General features: G+C 40.3%; 1 protein-coding gene across 1 annotated transcript; it reads right to left on the minus strand.

Moving 5' to 3' along the window:
* Nucleotides 1-477: 477 nt before the first annotated feature.
* Nucleotides 478-25,882, minus strand: hbs1l (HBS1-like translational GTPase). Its single transcript, XM_083933520.1, has 18 exons — nucleotides 25,741-25,882; nucleotides 25,043-25,111; nucleotides 24,672-24,797; nucleotides 24,249-24,500; nucleotides 10,997-11,105; nucleotides 10,456-10,706; nucleotides 9,279-9,444; nucleotides 7,896-8,013; nucleotides 4,831-4,977; nucleotides 4,378-4,452; nucleotides 4,112-4,229; nucleotides 3,182-3,250; nucleotides 2,979-3,083; nucleotides 2,333-2,423; nucleotides 2,073-2,181; nucleotides 1,837-1,937; nucleotides 1,458-1,602; nucleotides 478-1,296 (listed from the first exon to the last, which is right to left on the minus strand). The coding sequence occupies exons 1-18, from the start codon at nucleotides 25,781-25,783 to the stop codon at nucleotides 1,285-1,287; spliced, it is 2,106 nt and encodes a 701-aa protein (XP_083789646.1). The 5' UTR covers nucleotides 25,784-25,882; the 3' UTR covers nucleotides 478-1,284.
* Between the last annotated feature and the right edge of the window lie 1,429 nt (nucleotides 25,883-27,311).

A 27,311-nucleotide genomic window follows, 5' to 3' on the forward strand; every position in this document is an offset into this window, starting at 1 on the left:
TACTTTGGACAGTAAATTTCCCCCGTCCCTCAACTGTATCGACAATTCCAAAAAAGTTTGTAAAACTGAAACTTTGCTCAACTGCAATTATCACCTCAGCGTCCACAACGAGAATCTGTAAAGATGTTTACTTTAAGTGTTGTGGTCACTCTGTGATGGCGAGATGTGTCTTTTGTGGTGCTTTCCACTCCAGCGGCAACGTCCCCAGCTGTGTCACTGTCAAACCTGACGGGAAATTATCACCTCTACATTTTCACTTCCTACTTACTTTTACTTATGTATGTTGACAGAAAAAAACCTGGTTTTCTCTGCACTTTGGTGCCAGAGTTGTTGCTGCCATGCTCTTTTTCACAGGCTATACGTCGTAAAAACCTGTCGCAAGACTTGTTTTCCCCAAGTTGGATAGAAAGGAACGCTTCAAATTAGGGAAATCAAAACTCAAACCACAGTTACTGATCTCAAGTTCATTTTGCATCGTCTTCCTTCAAACCACTTCAGCAACACATGGCGAAAACAGCAAAACCTCCTCCTCTTAGTCCAGTCTTTCAAAAAAAACAAAACACAGATGAGCGCTTAAGAAAGCATGTTGGTGCTTTACTGTAAAAGCATTTCAAGTATCGTTTGTTAACATAAATGAGAATTATGTCTCTGTATATAGAGGTGAAGAATTAAGTTTCCCTTTTTTTGTTCACAAACCACCTTGGATGGAGTTGACCGTGTCCGCTTGGGTATGTCGTTTGAGATGCAACATACTTGTGGTAAAATTGATATCACATATTTGAATTTAAAATAAGTCACACAAGAAATGAAATGTGGACTTACAACACCGCTGATTTGTTAACCGATCCAGTTAAATGATCTGCACTGGTTGCTACGCCAGGATTGTTACTTTTTTTTAACCATGGCTCCTTCAAGGAAAGCACAGTGACATTAAATTAGTAGTAAGATCTTAGTGAGATTGTCTTTCAGAGTCTATTATATTATGGATTTGCTTTGAGCGAACGGGCAATACAGAGCAACATGAATAACGAACCAATGGTCAGACGGGGTAAATGGTAAATGTAGGGGGGAGGGGGGTGGGTTGCTGAGCACTGGTCTTGCTGGATGACATCTGTGCAGTTAGTGTTGATCAGAACAGTGAGGTGAAGCAGCTGCTGCGCTGGATGGATGAACGTGACTGTGAGTCCAAGAGGGACACCCCTTGAGGAATTGCACTTGATCTCTGGCTACATGCAGTCTCTCCAGAGCAGGGTCTGACTGGCTCTGCGTCGATGGATACGCTCTTCATTCTTTGATCTGTGGTAAAAGAAAAAATCAAAAGGTAAAATGCCTACGGACGCTTTATCGTAGAGGGGGGAAAAACACTAAATGCAGATTCAAACATCAATCCATTATTATGCAATAACACACCATCTATACGTTGTTTTGTCTCTGTCCTAACGCCAATTGCACTTTACCTCGGTGACGACCCCTGCAGCAATGGTGGAGCCGACGTATCTGAGCATGAAGCGGCCGAGCTCCTTGTAGTCCTTGTACAGCTCTAATGACACAGGCCTCTGGGTCTGGATCTCCACGATGGCATTCATACCTTTACTCAAACACCTTAAAAGAAAAGACACACACAGGAAGTGAGGATAACACACCCACTTGGATTTAAATGTTATAACAAGAATTACATTTTCAAGCGACATAATAATGAATTGATTATGTTTTATCTACCATATGGGTTTAAATATGTCGAAGGTGAACATTCATGGATTCAATGCTGCACACACTGAAGAAAATCCTTTGGTTCTGTATATCTGTAATATACCATGTGATACAATGCACACTCACTTTGGTTTCTTCTTGAGGACCTCACCGCTGCTCTTGTGTAGAACACTGATCAGTTTCCTAATGGTGGCCGGCTCACTGACTGTTTGGTAATGCAGCAATACCTATACCGAGCACCAAAACGCAAACAATGAACAAACATGCACAGAGAAGAAAAGCGAAACAGCTGTGACACATGCCAATGTTTAAAAAAAAAAAAACACAGTTGCTAGAATGACTGTTTGTTTGCTCGCACTTACTGGAAAGCCTTGTGTGATGGGCACCTCGATGTTGAAGAGAAGGACCCGGGCTCTGAATCGAGTACAGGCCCGAATGGGCTCCTTGGGATGACAGAACACACATCCCACACTGGAAAGAAGCAGTTATCACTAAATATGCAGCCAAATAGTCACAGTCCAAACCCATAACAGACATCGCCGGTAAATATGTTGAGAGCTAAAACACAGCTTCATGCTTAAATAAAAGAAATATAAATAAATGGCTGCAATGTTTCGTTTACTTGATCTTGATGATGTCCATGCCGGTGACCGTCAGGCTGACGTGGTCTCCTGCTGCAGCCCAGTCCAGAGGTTCGTCGTGTAGCGTGATACCTGCAGTACAAAAAAGCAGAGTGCACATCAGCCCGCAGCCACCGGATGGCAGCATTTATCACCAGTTCCCCAACATTCAGAGATGCATAAAAAGACGCACTCAGTTGCAGCTGAGTTTGTAGCTGACGTGTTATTTTCTCAAAGGAGAGAAAAAAATGCCACTAATGTCAGCAAAGCTTTGTGGAGAATCCTGTATCCTTGGTTCATAATCAAATATGTTTGTATGAATTGTATTCTATCCATTTTTCTTTGGCTGAAAATGAAAATAATGTGTTGACTGGACGTTGAAACAAGTGGAACATTGTCTTTTGTGAGTGTCAACCCTGTATGTCATCCTTGTCAACAGAAATTCCTGAATCATTCGTCTTCATGTAAATCGCCCCTTCCTCTTCATCCTCGGATGTTCATTTTCTTCCAGTTTCAGGAGCCACTATACAAACGCCATCAACACACCCACTCGCTCGCTGGGAATTCGCCAGACAATGTTAAAGTCCGTTTAATGTCCTTTTCCTGAGAAATGAAAGTGAAGTACCCCAAAAGTCCGCCACCCAGTACCTTTGACAGTGCAGGTTTCATTAGGAGGCATAGCCAGTATTCTCTCTCCAGTCTGAATGTAACCAGCCTCGATCTTCCCTGTTACACAGAAGCCTGAACCCTGGTCTGGAAAGAGAAAATGGGACATCCGCTTTAGAGAGAAACAAAAGGGGGCGTGAACAAAATCACCTACACTGTAAGTATGTGTCCGTCAGTGACTTTACCTTTGAACACATCAGAGACGCACAGTCTGAACGGTTTGTCTACAGATCTCTGAGGGGCTCTGAATGCATCTAGAAGAGAAGGAAAACAACAGGAGACAAAAAAGAGGAAGGTAGCAAATGAGAAGCAGAAAGTCTAGACCAGAAATCTGGTGACCAGTGGTGATGAATCATTTTCACTGGTACTGGATAAATGCTGCTGTAGTCACCGTCCAGAGCATCAGCACTTTAATGACACATAACTCTAGAGAACCCATATATCACTTCCCTTGTATTTATCTTTGAGTCTTGAGATTTCAAGGACGCACTTAGGAACCATGTATGAAGGACTTGCAACATAATTTTTAATGCACATTTACACAGTGCCATCTCGTTACCACCACTGGAGGTTTTAGGGCCACTTCTTAAGCTTGTGGGGGGGCTATTGGATATGCAATAGATTTTTGGCAGTTGGAAGACTTCAGATGTATCGCTTCAAAACCGCTGAGAGGAAAGTTATTGGCAGCATTTCCTTTAATGCAAATTAAGATGTTCCAGGAACTCTCTTGAAGCGATCACTTGCTAGCAAAACGGTATTACATAGTGTCACAACTTTTAAGGGAAAAAGAACTAACTAACTTTTGTTAATTTCAATTGGTTGATTTTTAATTATTATTATTATTATTATTATTATTATTATTATTATTATTATTATTATTATTATTTATTGAATACTAGTCAAATAACTACAGGTGGGTTTTAATGCAGCACAGTCAACTTGACACTTGTGTTTGTTCACGCATTTGCAAGTGACTCATGATGAAAACAGGGCAGAATTTTGTACTTCTCACCAGAGAGACCTGGGTCTAAGTGTCAAAAAAAGGGGGGGGGGGGGATACAAAACAGTACAATATAAACGCTTTGGGCGGATTGCACCATGCCAGTGTGCATTACCAATCTGCTCCAGGAGGCTGGGACCAGAGTACCAAGAGGTTAGTTGTGACACTGAACTTCTGGTGACGAGGTTCTCGCCTGACAGGCCGCTGCTGGGGATGTAGAAAACATCAGACTCCTGGAAGAATACATAAATTCTGGATCAAACAAAAAGGAAAGCTACGAAATACTTCTCCTTAGCCAAGTATATAAAATGGCAGTTAATACACAAATACTGATAAAGAGTTTGATATCTTAAGATGTAGGGGGATTTGGTGCAAACCTACCTTGAATCCTGCCTGTTTGAGAAAATTGCCAAGTTTGGAGACGATTTCTTGGAAACGCTCTTGTTGCCAGTTTACCTGATTTGTATATACACATAAAGGAAAAAGGACAAAAACACAGAAAGCTTCCCCTTCAGCACAGCTTTGAAATGGAAATGTGTCAGCAATATGCCAGTGATTATAGGAAAAAACACAATCACTCTAACCCAGTTCCCTAAGGCCTTCTGTCTTGAACTTTTAGAAAAAGGGTTCAACATCATCACAGAAAATAGAAATTCAGCTGCTTGATTATTTTTTCCTCTGACTAAAATGTGTGCCAAGTGAGTTTGCACCAAACAAATATCTAGATGTTTCTAAGAACAGAGTGTATTACAGTGTGTTAACAAATCAATCACCAATGTTGTATATCTCAAACACCATCCCCACATTATGTCTGTAATGTGAAGCCGGTCTGACCTGGTCCATCTTGTTGACAGCTACAGCCAACTGGGTGACGCCAAGCGAACGCACCAACAGGGCATGCTCTCTGGTCTGACCACCCGCCTCGAAGCCTGCCTCAAACTCTCCTCGGCTGGCGTCCACCACAAGCACTGCCACGTCGGCCTGGAGAGAGAACCGAGGGGAGAGATAAGAACCCCATGCATCTGTTCCTGCTATGGCAGATGGAAGTGTTGAAAAAAAGAGCTTTTGTGAAGTTTAAAGGTCCCATATTATGCTCATTTTCAGGTTCTTGGTTGTATTTTGGGATTCTACTAGAACATGTTTACATGCTTTAATGATCAAAAAACACATTATTTTTCTTATTCTGTCTGTCTGAATACACCTGTATTCACCCTCTGTCTGAAATACTCTGTTTCAGTGTCTGTCTATTTAAGCTCCCCTCAGAAAAAGCCCAGTATGCTTTGATTTGCCAGTGTTTCAAGAGCTTACACATCTGCGCTCTATACACAGGGCTCCAGACTAAGGTTTTTCACTAGGAGCACTGTGGCCCCCAACTAAAAAAATTTAGGAGCACAACCAGAAATTTTAGGGGCAAACACAGAAGAAATCAATAATAGATGCAGAAATTACAATGTGCTGTTTCAAATTCAGTGTCACATTTTTAATTGTGATCTTTTGAAGATGCAACATATCGCTGTCATGACAGAGTCCACGAGAACGAGACAAGATGAGATTTTAAACACTATTTTAAAATGTCAGTATTTTCAGCAGAGAGCTTTGATGGTGCTGCAGGTGTCTTTGCATAGTACTTGAGTTAGCCTACGGTAACTCCTAGAGGTTAAGTAACGCCCCCAACTCGGTCCACTGCGGGGCTGCGCGGGGGGGGGGGGGGGTGTTTTCCACAGAGATCACGATAAGAAGCGATGTGATGACCGCCACTCGTTCATCTCACAGAACAGATACGTTTCCATTGTATTGAGTGGATCGACTCATCCCTGCATCTTCTCTTAAACATATAAACCGTATCTACACCGACTGATCAGATCAGTCTGTGTGTGTCACCTGCTGCTGCCTGCTCACTGCGCTGGGCGGATAAGTAGAGTCGATTAATTAGTTAAACATTCTTGATTTCTTCCCATTGAGCCGACATGAAAACTATTTTGGTTAAGTTCATTTCTGCTGTCACTCGGCTCGAAAGCTGCAGACAGTCGGTAGTGCGTCACATACGGAGACTTCACGTCCGTCAGGTGCCGACACTGATTATAACTTGTAGCCTGAGGTTAAAGAAGCTGCGGAGCTCACGTGTTAGGCTATGCGTTTGTGTTGCTGTGCTGACGGCACTATCTTCTTACACTGCTTACATATTGTTCCTACCAGATCTGTCACTCTGTTGCTGTTTAGTCACTTACATATTGATATGGCGACATGGAGATTTCTGAAATGAGAACGGGCTGTGTACATAGCGTAACTTTCACACTTTCTTTTTTTTATTTAGTACCTTGACCTGCTATATAATCAAAAAAGACAGGGAAATCTTGCTTTTTACAACATGGGACCTTTAAGAGCAAAGTCCCTAATGTTAGAAAGCATTTCTGGCCCTATCAGATTGTCAAATCACAAACCTTGATGTCTTATGCACAGAGGCTAACACAGGAACATAAAACAACTGATAAAGAAAATTATAGTTTAAGCCTAATGCCACTATGCACAATAAATAATATATAAGATATTGGAACAATAATGCATTTAAACTCGTGTGAGTGTTTCTACAAAATATTATTTATCAAAATATCTTATATCCATTTCAAAAATGTGCCCAACAATCAAGATGGAGACGATAGGCGAGCTCGTTTGTTGCTCTTTTATTTTAACTTGAATTAAGAATTCAAAAAGAACAGTCATGTTGAAATACTTTTTTAAATGAATGATTACTTGAATGGAGATAATTAAAGGCTGAGAAATATCCCCACCTTTGGCCTCAGAGTACGTGACTGACAGCTGCATTCGCTTGCAGCAGAAACCCCTTAGTCACTACATGATGAGGCTGACGGTGAGGACAGTCATTTGGTAAAAAGAGAAATTACATTCAAGTCTCAAAAAAAAGACAGACAAGCACACCCATGCCTACGAAAACACTGTGTGACACCAACACCCAAAACCACAAAAGCTATGTCAAATTGTGCTGACAGGTGGGGCAAGCTGATGGTACACTGAAGGAGTTTCACCAGTAGGCTGAATTATGATTATCTTCAATGGCTAAATGTATCTAGCTGATATATTTCATGTTACTGGAAGAATCTTGAAAGCTATTATTATTATTATTATTATTATGTGCTTATATTATTCACATGCATTATAAAATTACATAAACTGTGCAAAGGACTTGCTATTCATCTTGTCTATACAGTTTATATATATATATATTTACTGGTACTCACCAGCCACCTTGCTCGGGAATATTGGGATAACTGCATTACATATACGTACAGGTATATGTCTATGAGTCCTGGAGTATTCACCTGTACATACATGTAGCTTTCTTACTTTGATTTATTTGTAAATTTGTTTCATACTCGTCTGTTCTTCTCAGGTTATTGCATCACTTAAAAGTTCCCATACGGTAAAAAGTGAGTTTTACATGAATCATTTTCACTGGTACTGGATAAATGATGCTGTAGTCACCTTACTGGCAAATACTAAAGAGCATCAGCACTTTAATGACACATAACTCTAGAGAACCCATATATCACTTCCCTCGTATTTATCTTTGAGTCTTGAGATTTCAAGGACCCACTTGGGAACCATGTATGAAGGACTTGCATCATAATTTTTAATGCACATTTACACAGTGCGAACTCGTTACCACCACTGGAGGTTTTAGGGCCACTTCTGAAGCTTGTGGGGGGGGGGGGCTATTGGATATGCAACGGTGCCATATAAATACTGTGATAGTATCAAACGCTCGTATTCAGAAACTGCGGCTTTAAACGAGCTGTCAAGACTTCTGTACGTGTGCGATGACACAACTTGATTCTGTTTCTCTACATGTGGTGTGCAGGCTGATTGAATACTCGGTATACCTGTGCAGCTCCTGTGATCATGTTGGGGATGAAGTCTTTGTGTCCTGGCGCATCCATTAAGGTCACCACCTTAGAGTTGGTCTCGAACTTGGTCATGCCCACATCCATTGTCACACCTCTGAAGCAAACAGAAATAAATAAGGGGATTTATTTACAACCTTTTGACCCAGTTGAAAAAAAAATGTATCTGAAATGTGTACAATCATTTGTGTAGAAGTTCAACTAAATGTGAAAATGCTGCATATAAAAACGATGGATGGATGCAGACGGTGAGATGCTGAGAAGCTGCACTGCCTTATAAGGCAAGTCGGTCAATTTCAGTTCAAGAGCAACGCCTTCTAAAGGGCGAGGCTCTCAGTCAGATGTTACAAGTATTACGTATTTGCTTCAGAAGTTAGTGATAAGTGGATATGGATCCCCACCCGAGTCACTTTCTGTTTCTGGCGCATTTCGCTTCCGTTTCACTCTGCTAACAACAACAGAGACGACAAATGGGGACATTTGTTCTATAACTACACATTTTCCTTGTTAAAAGGTCATCAATGGAAATGCTTTTTATCAGCAAATACATCCCACCTTTTGGGAGGAAAAATTTGGGATCCAGGACAATATTATGTCGAGTTCCAATCACTAGTACCATTTGCTTGTTATCAACCAAAGCACCCAGCAGGAAGAGACTGCAGCTTGGTAAGCATCAAGTTTCCTTGTCCATTTATAACCATTCCTGACCTCTGCTCTCAATGTGGAGGGGGACAACGGAGAACTCACACTTAACGCTCAAAATGTACCTGTCCCAGACAAGGGCAGACCACTTTCATATATTCTGGGCCTGCCCCTTTATTCAACCCTATTGGCAGGATCTTGTTGGAGAACTTCAGTCAATCTTTGGTTTGAAAGTTGATTTCTCTTTTATTACATTGTATTTGGGTAAAACCCCAGTTGGACTTATGGCCCGCGACAACTATCTCAATAGAGTGCTCTTGGCTGCAAGCAAGAAGGCCATTACACGGAAATGGCTGCAGACAACTTTGCAATCAAGAAATGACTGGATCACCGCTGTTAACAAAATACAATATATGGAAAAACTGACCCTCGCCCTGAGACTACGGACTGAACAGTACACAAGGTGCTGGGAAAGGTGGACTTCATACTTGTTAACCATGTAACCCATTGTCTGTGTGAATGATCTCTCCATTTTGACCTGATGTATGACCAATGTCAGCCTTATCAACCTGTCTGTTCACTTCTATACTCTGTCGATTTTTGTTTTTGTTTCTCTGTTTTTTTTTTGTTTGTTTTTTTCTCCTGTTCCCTTATTGGTTTGTTTTATTGTTGAGAAATTTGAGAAATCTTCAATTAAAAAAAAGTTTCAAAAAAATGTACCTGTCCCTCTCCTCGCCAGTTTCATCCAGGACCCAAGCATAGGCGAAGGAGGCCTTTCCCGCCTTCTTTGATTCCTGCTCATACTTGTGCATGGTGCGCTTGTTGACATTGCCCAGCAGATAAAGCAAGTGGCCCATCAGTGTGCTTTTACCTGCATCCACATGACCTGCGAAGAAGAAAAGAGTAAGAACAGCGAGGAGTTAAGGATGTAGAGAGAAAGAAACAAAAAGAGAGAAGACGCTCAGAGGTTCGGGGAGTGATAGAAGACAGCAGGGGGGGGGTGACAGGAGGGGTGAGGAAAGAGGAAGAATGTAACAAGAGTGATAAGACAGGTAGGGGAAGAGAGAAGATAAGATTTTGCAAAGGGAAGCCACAGATAGGAGAAGGAAAAAAGCAGCATTGCATATGTGGAGGGAGGTAGACAGAAATGGAGGAAAAGGATAGAGGGTAAGAGGGTAAGAGGGGGAAGGGAGAGGGCTGTGTTAAAACGAAAAGTTTCACAGGCTGTGGGAAACTAGAATCATCTGCACTCCTGAAACTACCGAGTCACATTTTTTCTGGTGTAACTGAGAATGAGAAACCATGACTGAGCAACTGATCTGGTCTGCAGTTCGGCTCATTTGCTACTTTTACACTTAGGACGTGTGCACATAACGGGCAGATTGAATATTAAATATGATGTTTGAGGGACAAGCCAGGTGCATTTACAAACTCAAAGACATGGTGGAATGTAGAAGGGAAAAAAACAACAGCTCTGTTGCAATATGTGGACGTTTTGATGTGGCTCTGTTGCATGACGTTTTGCAAGCAAACTATTTTCCTTCTTACAAAATCTAAAGGAAAATTTTGTTATTGTATTTCTAAATATTTCAAAGTCCTTCCAGCTTTAGTTTTTTTTTTTTGCATCCAAAAGAGTTACATTAGTACTGTATATTGCTTAATAATATGGAGCAGTACTTCCTCTGCGTATTTAACAGTAGATCAATGTGTGCACTGTAGATTAGTAAGCAAGTCAGACTGTACATGGATGGAAGATGAAAGTGAGATTGTTGTTTCTTTCGATTCTTGTTTGTGCAGAATTGACTTCTGTGTGCCTCTTTATTGTGCTGATCCTTAAATGTGCTATTAACTGAAGTAAATTTCAAGTCATGAGTGGTTTTATGCATTTTCTCCCTACCTATAACCACCAGATTTAAAAGCGGTTTGCCCCCCTGCCTCTTCTCCAGTTCAGCCTTGATATTGATTGATTGCCGGGCCTTTCCAGAGGAGCGGCCCGGGGTGGGAACTGTGGAGGGCTCGTCTCCATTTGAGCCTTTGGATGGAGTCTCGGGACGCTTGGAAGTGACCTCTGAGGCGGGGGTCGCGTTGGCGTTTTCAGGGCTGCCGCCAGGGCGTACGGAAGCAGTGACCACGCCATTCTCCCCTGTGCTGAGGAGAGAATGTGGACGAGTTTAATCGTGATGAAAAAAACAACTTTTTTCTGCAACACGTGACAATCATGCCAGCATATATCTTCATAATCCTGTATCCGTAGGCTGATCACACAGGCTCGCAGCTCATCCAAATTTATAACTACTTTTAATATCAAATAAAACACAGCAAAGGTTAAATGATTTCCAATGTAAATAGAGGGGGGCGTTTCATCACAGCTTAAATGCTTTGTATGGCTTATCTCTTTCTGAGAACGCTGTGTATTTGTGTGTACGTGTGTAAGTTACCTGGGAACATCAAAGCCCATAGTCTGCTTCCTGCCGGAGACGGTCATGCGGGCCACTTTGGGTACCACTTCAGAGTCCAGTTTATTGTGAGACGCATCTCTGCTTTTAGCTACAGGAAACAGAGGGACAAAACTGTACACTTGCTCACACACAAAGGAAGGCATGACTCACTTTATCCAATATCTATGACGTGAGGACTATGTTGCATTTTTTCCTACTTAAAAAGGGCATTAAAGTTACGTTCAACACATGATAAATGGCTTACATAAACTGTTAGCAGTCCCTACCTATCTCATAACCAGGACAAGATTGAAAGGTTTCTGCCACTCCATTTTGCAGAAGTTGTTACTGACTCTCAGGTAAGACATTTATTTTACGAAGATTATCTAGATGTAAAGGTTAACACACACACACACACACACACACACACACACACACACACACACACACACACACACACACACACACACACACACACACACACACACACACACACACACACACACACACACACACACACACACACACACACACACACACACACACACACTTTCAAAAGTCACCTTGTTGTGGCAGTAGGGCTGCAAGATATATGGAAAATGTTCTATTCGATAAGGTTGAATATCGCAATGATGATTTTATTTGCGATAAATTAAACCGCAATAAACGATTATAGAGTACTCAGTTCCGCTGCTTTCAGTATGGGGCTGTCAAGTCTGACGTAAGACCCTTTTGAAATATGATTTCTCTGTCCAAACTGGTCGAAACTGGTCCAAACGCTCCGTCGAATAAAACAGGTGGCCGAACCTGTGTTTTTTTTTCCTTTGGGAATAGAGCTGTTGATAAATAGTGATCATGCATCCCTACGTTGTCACAAATAATTTAAGTCTAGTGGGGGTTTTCCAACACATTTGCCTGTGTCAGCAAAATACTGTAGTAACATAAACTATAGCATTCTAAAACACCAAAATAGCTTATTCAGAAATATATGCCTCTGTGGTTATTGATTAAGGCCTATTACTGCAATATACAGTTTATTACTATTTTCCTGGTCATAGCTGCAGGCCTTACTGGCATAGAAAGTGTACATTCTTAAGTGTGAGCATCTGATGCAGTGCATTGCAATCTGAGCCTCGATCATATTCTGCACTATTGAGATATGTTGATGTCATTGCTTTGTCATCCCAGTCCCGAATGGCCACCGGTCCCAGTCATATCAACCCACTACTGATTCATTTAGACTGGGCTGCACAGCCAAACCTTTTGCACCCTGTATGCGAATGCGTGCATTTGTGTGTGGCAGTGACATCCTGGTGCAGAGAGGGTTAATTTCAAAAGTGGCCGTTGTCTCCTGTCACCACGTAAATAGACTGGTGTGACAGAGCATTTCACAGAATAATCTTTTGAAAAAAGTGTCACTTCAGCATAGTGCAGGGCTGGAGGTGTGCACACACACACACACACACACACACACCCACCCACACCCACACACGCACGCACGCACGCACGCACACACACACATGCACACAAAAGTGATGTTGGTTATAAGATGTTGCTTTCCTTTTATATTTTTTGGTTATTGTCAAAGAACCTCTCTATTTTTAGTGCAATTATTCAGTCCTAAGAACTTTATCATGAAAGAAAAACATGAATACTGAAGAAGTGTGTTCCCTTTAGATGTTTTTCATTTAAGACTTGTTACATTTTCATACAATGTATTCTTTTCATCTCATAGCTTTGGTAAAAAAATGCATTTTATAAATCATACTTCTATTGTGTGATCCTGTAGGCTTCATGCAGTTTATTCATCATAAAAAAATACCCTGAGGGAAAATTAGAGGAAAGGAGTTGTGATTCAACTGAATTATTAATGGACTTTCTCTAACCAAGCATTCTCTGAATGACTGGCTCTGCATTAGAGAAAAAGTCCCTCTCATTCTGAAACACTGATTCACAAGTGAGGCAGCTCACTGCAGCCTGAAGAGGCTTTTGTGTATAAAATGGCATTTCCGCACACAGATCCGTATCTGTTAAGACGTGGGGGAAAAAAAGGGACAACTAAGGCAAAACTGCATAGATCGTCTCATTTTAAAAAGTTACAACTTTTTAAAACTGCTAGCTGCATAAACAAAATAAATGTATTTCTGCACAGAAAAGTCCAGAAATCGTCCTGAACTTAACTTAATAAATGGTTCCATGAAGAAAAGGCACCTAAAACCGTTATACATCTTAAACGCCACTGACATCTCTGAAATCGACCTCCTAACAGTGTCATCTGTCCTGCAGTAAGCAGAAACATGAGATGGAAAAAATACACTCTGGGGAATTTTGGTTCTTCCTGCAGCTGAGGGCTTTTGAGGTCCTTAGTACAGTACCATGGTGGTTTCTACCACCTGTGTCAAACAGGACACTGGCCAGCATGCAATTCACGTACAGGCAAAAAAATATAATATCGTGGAAAATATCTTTTTTTTCTGTAATTGAATTTAAAGTCATATATTCTAGATTAATTTCATACATAGAGTGAAATATTTCAAGCCTATTTTTGTTTTAACTTAGATGAAAAAGGCTTACAGCTTATGATAAATCAAAAATCCAGTATCTCAAAACATTAGAATATTTCCCAAGATAGATAAAAAAAAAAGGATTTATAATAAGGAAATGTCGAACTTTGGAAAAGTATGTTCATTTATGCACTCAATACTTTCCGTCGGAGCTGTTTGCAGAAATGACTGCATCAATGCGGTGTGGCATGGAGGTGATCAACATGTGGCAGTGCCGAGGTGTTATGGAAGCCCAGGTTGCTTTGATAGCGGCCTTCAGGTCGTCTGTATTGCTGGGTCTGGTGTCCCTCATCTATCTCTTGACAATTGGGTCAGGCGAGTTGGCTGGCCAGTCAAGCACAGTAATACCATGGTCAGCAAACCAGTTACTAGTACTTACAAGCACTGTGGGCAGGTGCCAAGTCCTGCTTGAAAATAAAGCTTGTCAGCAGACAGGAGCATTAAGTGCTCTAAAACCTCCTGGTAGACGGCTGCGTTGACTTTGGACTTGATAAAGCGCAGGAGACCAACACCAGCAGATGACATGGCACCCCAAATCACCACTGACTGTGGAAACGTCACACTTGACCTCAAGCAACATGGATTCTGTGCCTCTTCCCTCTTCCTCCAGACTCTGAGACGTTGATTTCCAAATGAAATGCAAAATGTACTCTCTGGAAAGAGGTCTTTGGACCACTGAACAACAGTCCGGTTCTTTTTCTCCTTAGCACAGGTAAGTCGCTTCTGACGTTGTCTCTTGTTCAGCAGTGGCTTGACACTGAGATCGGACATGCGTAGTCCATATCCTGGCCACATCTGGCCTGTTGGCTCTTGATGCACCGACTCCAGCCTCAGTATACTCCTTGTGAAGCTCGCCCAAGTTCTTGAATCTGCTTTGCCTGACAATCTTCTCAAGGCTGCGTTCACTCCTGGTGCTTGTGCACCTTTTCCTACCACACTTTTCCCTTACAGTCAACTTTCAATGAATATGCTTTGATACAGCACTCTGCGAACAGCCAGCCCTTTCAGCAATGATCTTCTGTGGCTTACCATGTCAAGTCAGCAGTCATCCCCAGGATTGTGGAACCGTTATGTACTGAACCAGACTGAGAGAGTCATAGTATTTATACTACATAAATAACGATGTACTCAAATCCGAAATTAAATATTCTAATATTTTGAGATACATTTTTTCTTTTAGGCCACAATTATCAAAATTAGAATAAAAAATGCTTGAAACATTTTAATTTGCATGACATGAGACTAGAATATATCCGTACAATTTTCACTTTATGTAATGACTGACAAAATATTTGACTTTTTTACTTAAATGCAATATAGTCATTAGGATCAGATAAATAAACCTTTAGCTCACCTAATTTGCATTTTGGAAGTAAACCAAAAAAAACAACAACATAAGAACTTAGCTTATACATCACCAACCCACACTCATTAAGTACTAGAAGGTGGTGGTTGTTTTGTTTCTTTTCTTTTTTAGATCTTCACCGCTTTATTTTAACCTTGGGTGAAACAGACAGGCAACTCCCCCAAGCTCTTCCGAAATAAACAACCCCCTTTTTAACTACCAGACATTTTGCTCTGTCAAAACACTATAATACATTTGCAAACAACTGACTTGCCAGATATTTTTTCGGGGGCTGGCCTAGGGGCAGCATTAAGAAAGGCGGACTGAGAACAATTATACAGCACATTCAGTTTCTAAGGCTTGGAGCAGGATCTCTTTACACTGTTTGGACTGGCAAGTAAACAGTTGGTGTCCTCCCATCCAGGATTTCTCTGATACAGGGGACCCTTGCAGTGACTTAGAGTGTGTGAGTCATCTGTACACCTTGGCCTGAGGGCCCAACTGAGCACAGGATAAAAGGAGTCCGCCCAGGATATGCAAATATCAAACCTACCTCCCCCTGTCCAAATACACACACACACACACACACACACACACGCACGCACACACGCACGCACGCACGCACACAGAGGCACACACACAAACACACACACACACGCGCAAAAGTGAAATGACAAGGGTTTAAAGAGCAGGCAATGGGGTGACTGACAGCCTCACAGGGCAAGGTGGTTGCTCAGGTGAGAGTGATAAACATTTGAACTGCTTTTATGGTTAAAAGAATAAAAAAGAGAGAATTCTAGAATGAAAAATCATGATAATGAGGTTCCCTACCACTTGAGGCCGCTAAAGGCTGTAAAAGACAAGAATTATTTCTGACTTCTCTCAAAACTTCCTCTTGGACATATTTTCACTGATCTTAGAATTGTATATGAGTCGGCACCCCCTCACAGATTGCATCCTATTTTTTTCATAAATTAATGGATATATACCAGTGTACCAAACTAAGAGTTAAACTTCATTCACAGTTTAAAAATTGCTGATGATATGAATGAAAATGACTTTGAAGGAAATAAGACTTCTGGTAGAGGGAAAAGTTTTGTGTAGGGCCCATCTGACCCCTTTCAGGATGACTCACGCACACAATGCGTGTGCCCCTGCTTAACATTTCGTAAAATAACATCTGTAGAGATATCTCCTTGTCCTCTACACCCACCTACTCAGCAGACAGTCAAGTTTGAGTCATAACAACAACCTGAGAACTCGCTCCTACAATTCACAGACGCATTTCAAAATACAGCATGATAACCATTAAGTCGAAGCACATTTGAATTTGTAATGTTTACCAAATTAATTACATAAAAAGTCAATCTATTTTAAGTCTGTCTGTAAGGTGGAAACTTGAGACAACTTTATCAACTATTTAACATCCCCTGCAAGGCATGGTGATCATACTGTGAGGTTGATTTTGTAATCACCATCCCCCCAAGATAAAGGCAAGGTAGCCAAAAAAAGTTTGGGGCTGAAAACAATATGACCGTGCCATGAATTAAGTTAGTCTTTGAAGTTGTTGTTGACAGTCGCATACTGTCATAATCATACGGTCCATTATGTCTGCATTAAGTAATGCAATAAATATTCATAAAAAATGGTTTCCCTACACATTGGGAGAGAAAACTGTAATAATGATGTAAAATGAATGTAAAGGATGCCTTAGATGTGCAAATTACCAATACGTAACAATACGTGTAAGTAATGGTGCAAGATGACGACAATTCAAAAGGTTCCTAGATCTCAATTTACTACTCACTATAACTTGGTGATATCTGTAAGTGTTAAAGTTGTATTCCATAAGATTTGAGGTACCTTGTTTCTATCGGCCTCTTTGGCAGTGAGATCTTACTGCAGGCAAACCTGTTCTTTCAGGTGTCACGTTCACAGTAACTCTGTGTGTTGACAATTCTTTAGTTTTTTGCTCTTTTGTAAACTTTTATTGAAGCGCATTCACCTCTCTACTTCCAGTCCGTCCCCTAAATGTGACCCTCTTAAATCCATACACACACGTTCCTATTACACTTCTGCCTTTACTACAAGCCTGTCTCAAGTTGGAAGTTCCCGAATTTTGATTACAAGTGAACGCAGCATAACGTTAGTGACGAGTTGTCAGCAATGTCACAAACATGGCGGCCTATTTACTAGCAAGGGAATGTCGCCACGGACAAACAGAATTAAATACTCAGCAAAAAGGCAAGTAGAAGTGCTTTCATTAGAGGGTCATATGATCAATCACCATTGTTTTAACTCACTCTTTGATAGATAGTAACTTGAAATTCTTGAAAGTCTTACGGAGTACAACAAACCAACTACAACACTCCAACATCTATATTCTAGGTTCATCAATAAATCGCTATAGACTATAAAACGTCAGAAAATAGCAAAAAATGTCCATCGTGGTATCTCAAAGTCTCAAAATTTAAACGTCTTGTTCTGTCTTGTTTAGTCCAAAATCTAAAGAGATCCAGTTTAATATGATAAAAAAAGAAAAGTAGCAAATCGCCATGTTTGAGAGGTTAAAAAACTGCATCTGCAGACATTTTTGCATTAAGAAATGACTTTACAGAATAATCGATTACTAATCAAATTGATATTTTCGACTTATGTGGAATGGAAATGGGTGGAATTACTTAAAGATAACTCATATGCATGTCTTCCAACTTGAGCAAGTAACTGCAAAACTGTAAAATGGTAAATCTTGTATATAGATCAGTACCAAGCTGACCCAAGAACATCCGCAGTTGTGAATGAATACCCCTCTGAAGAAGCTTTTTCCGCACTTCCATTGATACATCTTCATAAAAATACTATTGCTGTCATAGCCAGTGTTTTTCTCAGGCTGCACTACCACAACATGTAAATAAATGATTGATTAACCAGAATGATTTCCAAAGTCACTGTGCATGCCTTCTGCAAACTGTACACCACTGCTTTATAAGTGATTAAGGCTTTTATGAGCCTTCAACCTATTGTAATGCGTTGCGAGTACAATGGTATTTTCCAGTAATGGCACCAGATCACAATAACTATATGTTTGTGCAACATGTACGCCTTGCAGAAGTGCAGAGCCTGTAAAAGACACAACATGATTTGATCTGTCAAAGCCTTTGACAAAGCTGTGAAAGTCGAGAGACATGATCAGATTTTCCTACGTAGGTGGTGTGTGAGAGACACAGAGAGTAAGATGATTGGCTTCTGTGTCGAGTCAGTGTGCGTGAGGTGACATTTTCTCCAAGAGTGCAGCTTCCTGCTCAAACCCACACACTGGCTCGCCTTTAGAGAAAAAAAGGACAAACAGTTGCTGGACAACCCACTCATTAATGAGACTTATTCATTTCTAGATTTTCACAACTAGAAACGCTGCAAATACATCTTCACTCATCAAGCACACCACAACATCCCCAATACACCTTATCATTTCCTAACATCATAATGCTCCTAGGATTTCACTGACAGAGAAACCTGTTTGACTTCTAATGTTTGACTTGTCATTATTACCACTATCTGCCCTTTACCATCTATCATTTCCCTCAGGCTCACCAGTCTGTTTGACACCCTGAGGGTCCACTTCACTCAATTCTCTGCAACTGTTTAAGGTTTACACACACATCTAGCCAAAAGCCTACCCCTTCACTCCCAAGAGCATTCTCACATGTAAGACAACAACGAGGCAGGGCAAGACAATGACTTAACTGTAAGGAAAGTTTGACATCAGCCCTGACCTCCTCCTTTCCCATAACTACAACAAAGTATCAGTAACACTAAGAAGATTAAGCGGTAGATTTTTAGGGTATACAACAGGTCGTCTTATGGTTTTTGTTATCTCCTAACCCTTGAACCAGTCCTTATCCAATCCTAAAGTTCCACTCCAGACATGTTAAAATATCTAAAACATGGATTTCCAACAGAAAAATGAAAAAGTAAAAAAACTCAGATGGAGGTAGAAGCACATCTACTCTTTCTCTCTCATTGAGAAATGTTGCATTTGACCTCGCCCTGCCCTCCGCCGCTCGTGCTTGTACCCCCGCATGTACTGGCAGTAACTTGAGACTCTTCAGTAACTACGTTCTAGCTTCTACCAGATGTTGACGAGCAGGTCCAAGGTTTAACAAGAAGTGGGCAAATGGCTCGTCAAGAACACTCAACGCATCGGAGAGAATCAGCCATAAGCCTACATGTTTGAGCCTCCTGGGCGAATCGTCGACTCACGTATGGCAGGATCAACTAGTGGCATCTACCCATGGAGCTAACGTTAGTACTTTAAGTTACAGTTTCAGCGTCCTGAACCCGGCATCAGTCAGACCCAGACTCAGATCCTGAATATCTTGTACAGTAAAATCGACAACTAGCAGACATATCAGAATGTTAAGTATCAGAAGTATCGTATTTTTATGAAATCCACCAAAAGTTAGCATTCTAAATCAACATGCAGTTCTGCGATTGCTGCACCTTATCATCACCTGTTTCACTATAAAGCTCTCGCTCTCTCCTGTACAGTGTAATCGGATCCAAATATGGCCATTTCCCTTGGATCAGCAACCAGTCGTGAAAGTAAAAAGGAGGATTTAACCCTAAACACGGAATCTCATTAGCTGATGCTCTGACAATTCCTGGTTTAGTTTTCGACTTCAAAATGCTGTAAAGGGCGCGTCTAAATTTTTCTCAGAAAAGACGACAATTGTCACGAGCAAGAAGACACAAGGGAGCACACAGTAATGAAGCAGATGATGAAAATGCGTAAGCTGTCATTTGGAAAACAGGAGTGTTTAGACAGTGGGGGTGACCAATGCGCCACACAGCAGCAGCAGCTGATAATTCATGTAGTGTGTTTGCATTCATTTATCCTAATTGCAGAGGGACAGGGCTTAAAATTAACATTGGTTCTCACAATCATGGGTTTTGTAGCAGTTTGCTTCAAGAGCGCAGTCTGTACAAAGAAGATGCCGAGTGTTGGGGATTCCTGGCTTTTTTCTTAAATGAAACAATACCAATGACTCACTCTAAAAATGTGTGATGCCCTAAGAAACACTGGGCTAACCTACAAAAACAATGCATACACTGCACCAGATACATAATGAATCTTATCTCATCTTTCTAAAACATCTCATTTTGAAATCTCTATTTAACTCATAAATATCATTATGTTGATGCCAATAGTTCATGTCAAAATATAGACTTACTACTGTACTGTACTGTTTTTAATTCCAAATAGGGAATAAAACACCATTATCATTGGTTATGTGAAATTAGTGCAATACAACAACCCTATAGGGAAACTGTACATTTTTACATTCAGACAAACAAAAGCCCACCCATACACAACCAGAGAGACATGCTCAGACACAGGTGCATCAACAGAATGTACATTTAGTCATCTTTATTTTAAAATTGACAAATTAACCTTAAGACACACCAAGTATGAATCAAACTTGTCTGCACATCCTAATATTAAAAGCTTTTAAAGAGCAAGAAAAACTTTTGCATCAGATCTGAAGAAATGTATTTTAACTCATTCCGTGAATTATTTATTCACAATTCTTGCATTCATAGTAAACTAATATAATATATCTTCAATAGAAACATTTAAAACGTTCACTTGTCAGTCTCTGTGTGTGTGTGTGTGTGTGTGCTTGTGTGCTTGTGTGCGTGTGTGTGTGTGTGTGGGTTTGTTCTCATCCCCTCATGGGAAAATCTCCAGGTGTCCTCTAAACCAAAATGTCTACCCTATGATCTCACAGACTGGCAGCAGTAAACCAGAACAATGGTTAACTGATCCATATTCCAATAGCTGCAGCACACCTGCAAACAAAAAACAACCTCTTTTTCTCTTGCCCGAAATAGAGACTTTGAATATTCCCTGGCTAAGATTAAACTACTTTACTCTCTACAAATAAAGACAATGGCCATCCAAGCATAGAAAAATAAGACTCAAATTTAAAATGTAGAAAACACTAAATGAGAAAAAAATATTTATTTTAAAAATTCTTAAAATACTAATAGTCTTTTGAAACTTAGCTGCAGTCTGTGATTATTTTTCAAGCTGCCAGAGAGACTGAGTATTTCATCCTGTGCAACTTAAAACATCATTGTTCTGTATAATGTAGTAATGTAACACTTGCAGTAAATAATGTATATGTAATACTATTTCTGATCGAGTTTATTTAAGCAGAGTGCTGACGGACTGCTGCTTCTCTTTGAGATAAGTTCAGTTGGTGGAGGAAAAGCCACCAAAAAGATCTAAGGTTCTCCTCCTAAGTGAGTCAATTTAGCACCAACAAAGATGCAGCTGAATTAAGTGCTAATTTTTTTCCCTCATCTACCTGGTGAAAGCTTTTCGCTGATTAGCACGGACAATGTCATCAGGTGAAGGCGAGTCGAAGCGGAATGGTACAATCGGTGAGAGCGGCGTATTCTGCTCTTTGGATTTGCCCTTTGATTTACACAGGAAGGCCTGGTAACCACTTCCTGTGCTCTGACCTCTTATTTTTCCCTTCAACACATTCCTCGTCCCCTTCTGTTGTCTGCGGCTATGAATCGACAAAGTAATCGCAAAGACTGATGGTTGTGCAAAAACTGAAGAGTCCAACCCCACTGAGACTGAAGTTGGAGAGCACGGTGAAGGGAGGTCATTGTCAAAGTGACAAGGGCCTGCTCCATCTGACTGAGCCATGAGTGCGCTCAAATCAATAGTCTGCTTCGGCTTAGGTGGCCTGACATTTTGGTTGTATGGTTTGTGGTCGTGCTTCTGCTTGGTCCCACCCTCTTTAGTACTTTCTGCTAACACACCAGCCCTCTCTGGTTTTGCTGGTGAAAGTAGCGAGGTGAGGGAGTAATGTGACCCATTTGAGGTGGTTGAGGTTTTGCCTTTGTGTTCAGACGCCAAATGTGACAAAGAGTGCAGCTCAGAGATACCAGGTGGCTGTTTCAGTGCATTTGCTGGAGATTCAACGCCGATGGGTTCAGTGGAAGTAAAGGAACTGTTGGTTTGATGCTGCAGGGCTAGCTGAGACAATGAGACAGTCCCAACGAGGCATGCAGGAGTATTGTTGGTTGGTTTAGAAAAGGTAAATGTGTTTGTCGGTTGTTCAGTGCTCTTTGCGCTTGAATGTATTGATTGCGATGGAATGTGTATATTCCTGTTTTGGTGCTGTAAAGCAAGCCCAGACAGTGAGAGCGTTTGTGCTGGTGCAGCCATCCCCTGAGACGAAGTTATGCTGCTTTGGGGAGTGGGGAAAGAGTCGGTGATGGTTGGGCTGCGGTTTGAATGTTCCTGGATTAAATCAGCCAATGATGGGCTTCCCTTAGGATCAGCCCTTGTGGCTTTGCTTCCAGTCCCAACTCCTGCTGAGTGCTGATTGCTCAAAACAACAGAACTGAGACTCCCAAACCCTGGAGGAGCCGCCAGAGAAGAGCTTGCAGTTGTTATCTTGGGGTTGCTTAGCGACAGACTACTGAGGGAAACTGAGAGGGGGGAGGGAGTTGAGCCATGAGATGCTGAAGTCATGTTTAATGATGCCAATGTTCCCAATGAAAGACTATTTTGATGAGACATAATTGACGGGGGTGAATTAGATCCTATGGTGAGAGAACCTAATGAGGGAACACCCAAACCTCGCCTTGCGTCAACTATTCCTGTCGCCTTGCTCTTCTGCTCATGCTCAGACATGAGCTGTGCAAGACTTGCACCACTGGTAACCCCTGGACCATCGTTTTGATGGAACAAAACTTGAGATTCAGAGCTGCCAACCACAGGGTGAGCCTTATGTTGCGATAAAAGGTCAAGCAAGTTAGGTGCATTTGTTTGCACGTGCTGTTGTGTTTGTTTGCATCCATCAGTCTGTGGTTGACATGCATTGGATCTAATGTCTTTGTGAAAAGCAGACAAGCGGGCTCCTTACCTTACAAAAGCCAATTGCGATTGTCGAAGAGGAGAGACAGGAGGACCACAGAAAAGAAGTCAGATGAATCATACCATAAACAAGAGGGAGAAGAACAGAAAGAAGGCACTTTGTTAAACATTTGCATGACTAAAATGTGTCGTGTGAAATCAACAGGGAAATGCCCCTGGCTGTTAAGCTTTCATGTAAACAATAATGAACATTATTCAAAAGTATCTCTTGTTCGTCGGAAGAACCTGCAGGTATTCAATCAAAATTATCATGTTACAGTGCTAGATGTTGAGCAGTGTTTCCCCTAGGATTGGATTGCGTGAGTTTTATTTTATTTTGCACTTTCACCAAAACGAGAAGTTTTACACAATAACGCCTGCTAAGCATTTTCACATTTCACATACTGGAGACAAAACACCCCCCTCCCTTCAAGGATCAGCCTGTCCTTTATTTACCAAACTCACCTGTAAATTAAAAAAAATATATAATTTGGCTAATAAACAAAGTCTAGAGAGATTGACAGGGATCACATTTTGGAAAAATGTGTGTTGTGCAGGTCTGTCAACATTGGCCAAAAATTATATTCAAGTATTCATTCTAAAACTAATACACAAGTTGAAATATATTTGAATTTCTTTTAAATGTTTAATTGAAATTGGTGAAGATTATAGAGATCAGCAGTGGAGCCTTTGCTAACTGTGCTTTCCAACAATATCAACTAATAACAGACTGCTGATGGCAATGTCTGAGGGTGTTTGAAATATATTCTTTGCTTATCCCCAACTCTGGCTACTTTAAGTTGAAATAATGAGTTTACTGCGTTGGGGGTATTTTTCATAAAGCAGCCGAGCTGCGTTGCTGTTGAATGCATATAGAGGAAACAGTGTTGTCAGTATCACTATGCTATGTCTAAATGATTCATCAGCCCATTCTACAACAGTCCAGTTTTATTTCTTAACCAAGACTAGGCTCTGAACACTTTCATATTAATGCTTTATTAAAGTGACCTAGATCAAAACCCATTACCTCTGCTTGTTTCTTTGTCTTTGATTTTTTTTACAATAAAACTTGAAGCCTTCATTGTATTTGCAGTCCTTTTAACTGATATCTTCTTTAGGGCCCGATAAATCATCATAATCAATGATGTCGATGCTGAAAATGCGCTGAGTGGTTCATGTGCATTTTGAAAACTAACTGATAAATTAATAAAAAATGTAACAGAATTTAAATTGTTACATTTCAGTAGAGAGTTTGGTGTGGTGATTGAATTTGTTAGGCTCTGTTCACAAAAAACTAACTAATAAGCCTCTTTTTTGTCGATTTAGCCAATTCCTTTTTTATCATGGCGCTGTTGGCAGTTTGCATTAAACAAGGACATATAGTCCTATCCGCTCCTGGCGTACCTTTCTCATCCACGGCCTCTCGTTTGGTTCTTTGTGGAAGCGGTGCTTTCTCCTGGCTTATTCTTGCTACCGAAGCCATTTCTTCATTGGTGCTTCTGGTGACTGGGGCTCTCTTGGTGTCTTCAGACAAGACTGCATCCAGTGCCTTCTGTGGGTCGAACCCACTTCTTATGGCTGCCTGGGTCAGGACTGAATCTGGCACTGCATCTCCCAACACAGTCCGCATATGGTCCAGACAGGAGTACAGCTTGGCTATAAAGTACAAGAGGCATGTTAGACACAGACAGTGTATGCAATCCAGAAAAAAATAGTAAGAAGAACAATTCAACAGGATCAATGAGCAAATTCAAAAGGTAGGCAAAGGTAGGTCAGAAGATCTCCATTATTATGCACTTATATAGCATTGGGTGGAATTCATATTACCTTGGTCAAGGGGGTCAAGGTTGTGGCTGATGGTAGGGGACATGGGTACATCATCTTCATATTCCTCTTCTAAAGGCTCCTCCTTTGGTGCTTGCCTATCTTGACGCGAGTAGATGAACTGATTCGCTGTATAGACCACAAACACCTTTACTTATTGGTTGTTATGATGTGACGTCTGTATAATTCAAATCAATCATTTATTGAGAATTAAAAGAAACTTCATGAATGTGCTGGAAATAGCAACCATTATCTTTAACTGGGGGATCACATGAAACAAAGCTCTCATTGATTAGTTAAATTTATATAAATAAAAAGATAATGACGATTATTTGATCTCATTAACATATAACATTGCATTCCCTGATACCAACCTGTTGCTGGTGATATACAGCAGTAGTCATCGTCCACAGACTGTCCATACACATCGTCATCGTCAAAGTCTATTAAAAACATACAAGTGAGGATCAGTTGTTTTTTCATTTCTCTACTTTATACAAACGTTCACATGTAGCATAATACAGTTGTAATGGAGAGAAATAGTCTTTTTTCACAGCTGTCACTTTGTCCTGTCAGCAACTTTAACGTTACAGAATGCACAACAAACAGAAACATGGGAGCCAGGTGATATTATATAACTAATTCACCATATACATGAGAAATAGGGAAACCTAATAACACGTAAATAAGGTCTGGGAGATGTACCATTATCCAACAATGTATTAGAAGCGTGTACGTTCTCTTTCAAAACACTGGGAAGTTAGCAAGCTAACTAGCTAACTTAGCTGGCGTTAACTATGGTAAACATAAACATTAGTTAGCTACATTATTAGTTAAAGGTTCATCATATCAGGGGTTATCGTTACTTTTAAAGATAGGGGTCTATAAGTAGATAATAGTATTGTGGTGCAGTTTATCTTGTACCAAGGGACACGACAGCAACGTTATCTCGCCAGCTAAACTAACATTAGCTGCATTTTAGCTTTAGAAGCTAACGAGTTCAGCGGTTTGAGGCCTTGTCGTAGCACTTAACGTTAACACCGTTAACAACACCTAAGTTACGGTTATCTACCTTCGTCGTAGTTGTAACCTCGAACATTTCTGTGCCGAGACATTTTTGCTTAAGTGTCTTCTCTCGGCCCCGGAGAAACTACGTTTCGTCTTACAGACTGTTGTGACATGTGTCCATGTAGCTCACTGCACTGCTGCCATTACTGCTGCTGCTGCTGTGAAGTTACAGCAGTCGGCAGGTCAGCCGCGGAAATACATGCATACAATCGGAGATAGTAATAGTATTTAATTTCGTCATATGTTTGTCTTTGCTGGACAGTTAATAATCTAGTCATTATAAAAATATTAAAAAATAGTTTCATTTTTCTCATTTTATTTTTATTCATTTTTAAATATTTATTTCAGATTAACAACAAGCAGACTATCAGCAAAAATAGATATCCATACGAATAAAGCCAGAGTTCAAATAATACATATTAAAAATATAGCTAAGCAATACATATACAATAATTAATTAGGAATATATATATATATAAATGAAAGAAACAACACATTTAAACATAAATAAACAATGGCAACAATAGTCAAAATAGGTCAAACGGGCCACTGAAAACAATTCGTCAAAATATGTCACAAAACATTTTTTTTTAAACTTTATTTATCATCAAATAGTATGAATATATGAAAAAGGAACAAAAAAACTAAACGACAGACATTCCAAGACATGACAAAGGCACTCATCGAAATGATATAAGGACAAACATTATCAAAACATTTAAATAAATAATGTATAGTAGATAAATAATAAAATGGCAAAATAATTTTTGAAAAAGTCAGTAAAATAAATAAATAAATAGGTCTTATAAAATAAAAAAATATATAAAAAGGAAATTAAAATACATTTTAATTTAAAAAAACATTTTTTTTTTGAGGGGGGCGTGTGACGTAACTTCCGGTTGCAGTTCCTCTAATGGCCTGGATTCAGATCTTCCAAAGAAGCGTCACTTATTATCCTATCAGTGGATATTTGCAGAGTTAAATACCAGCAGTTGTTTGCAGTGTTAGGAAAATAAACATATACTTAAAATATACTGTGTACTTTAATTATAAATCATCCGTGGCATTGCAGGAATAGCCTAGATGACGGTTTAATCAGAATATAGATCCAGTGATTAGCGTCACAAGTGTCTGAACTGTAGAAACAGTAGCAGGTTTAATGAATCTTTTTCTTCTCCTGGAAAACCTAGAGATCCTCATGATGATGATGATGGAGATGACAAAAGTAGTGAATGTGTTTGCATGGGAACTGCGTACAGTCAAACACCATTGTCATTGTTCTGTTTTATGAATGAGGAAACACTTAAACAGTACGCAAAGTTCATATTAATGATGATGTCTTAATAATGTGTAAGAGGAAGCAAGATATCACAGATGAACAGTGCGGTTAATAGGTTTCTTTCCTCTCTGCACAACCTTGAGAAATTATTTTAAGAGGTCAAGAGAAGTGCAGCGAAAGAACGTGAGAGAGTTTGCCTGCACAAAATACTCCTTTCAAACCAACCTATGATCTTTGGGTGTGAATGTCTAAATCAAAGGTTATGCCCTATGGTTAGAGACCAACCCATCTGAGCC

Source organism: Echiichthys vipera, assembly GCF_963691815.1.
Source record: "Echiichthys vipera genome assembly, chromosome: 19".
Lineage (NCBI taxonomy): Eukaryota > Metazoa > Chordata > Actinopteri > Perciformes > Trachinidae > Echiichthys > Echiichthys vipera.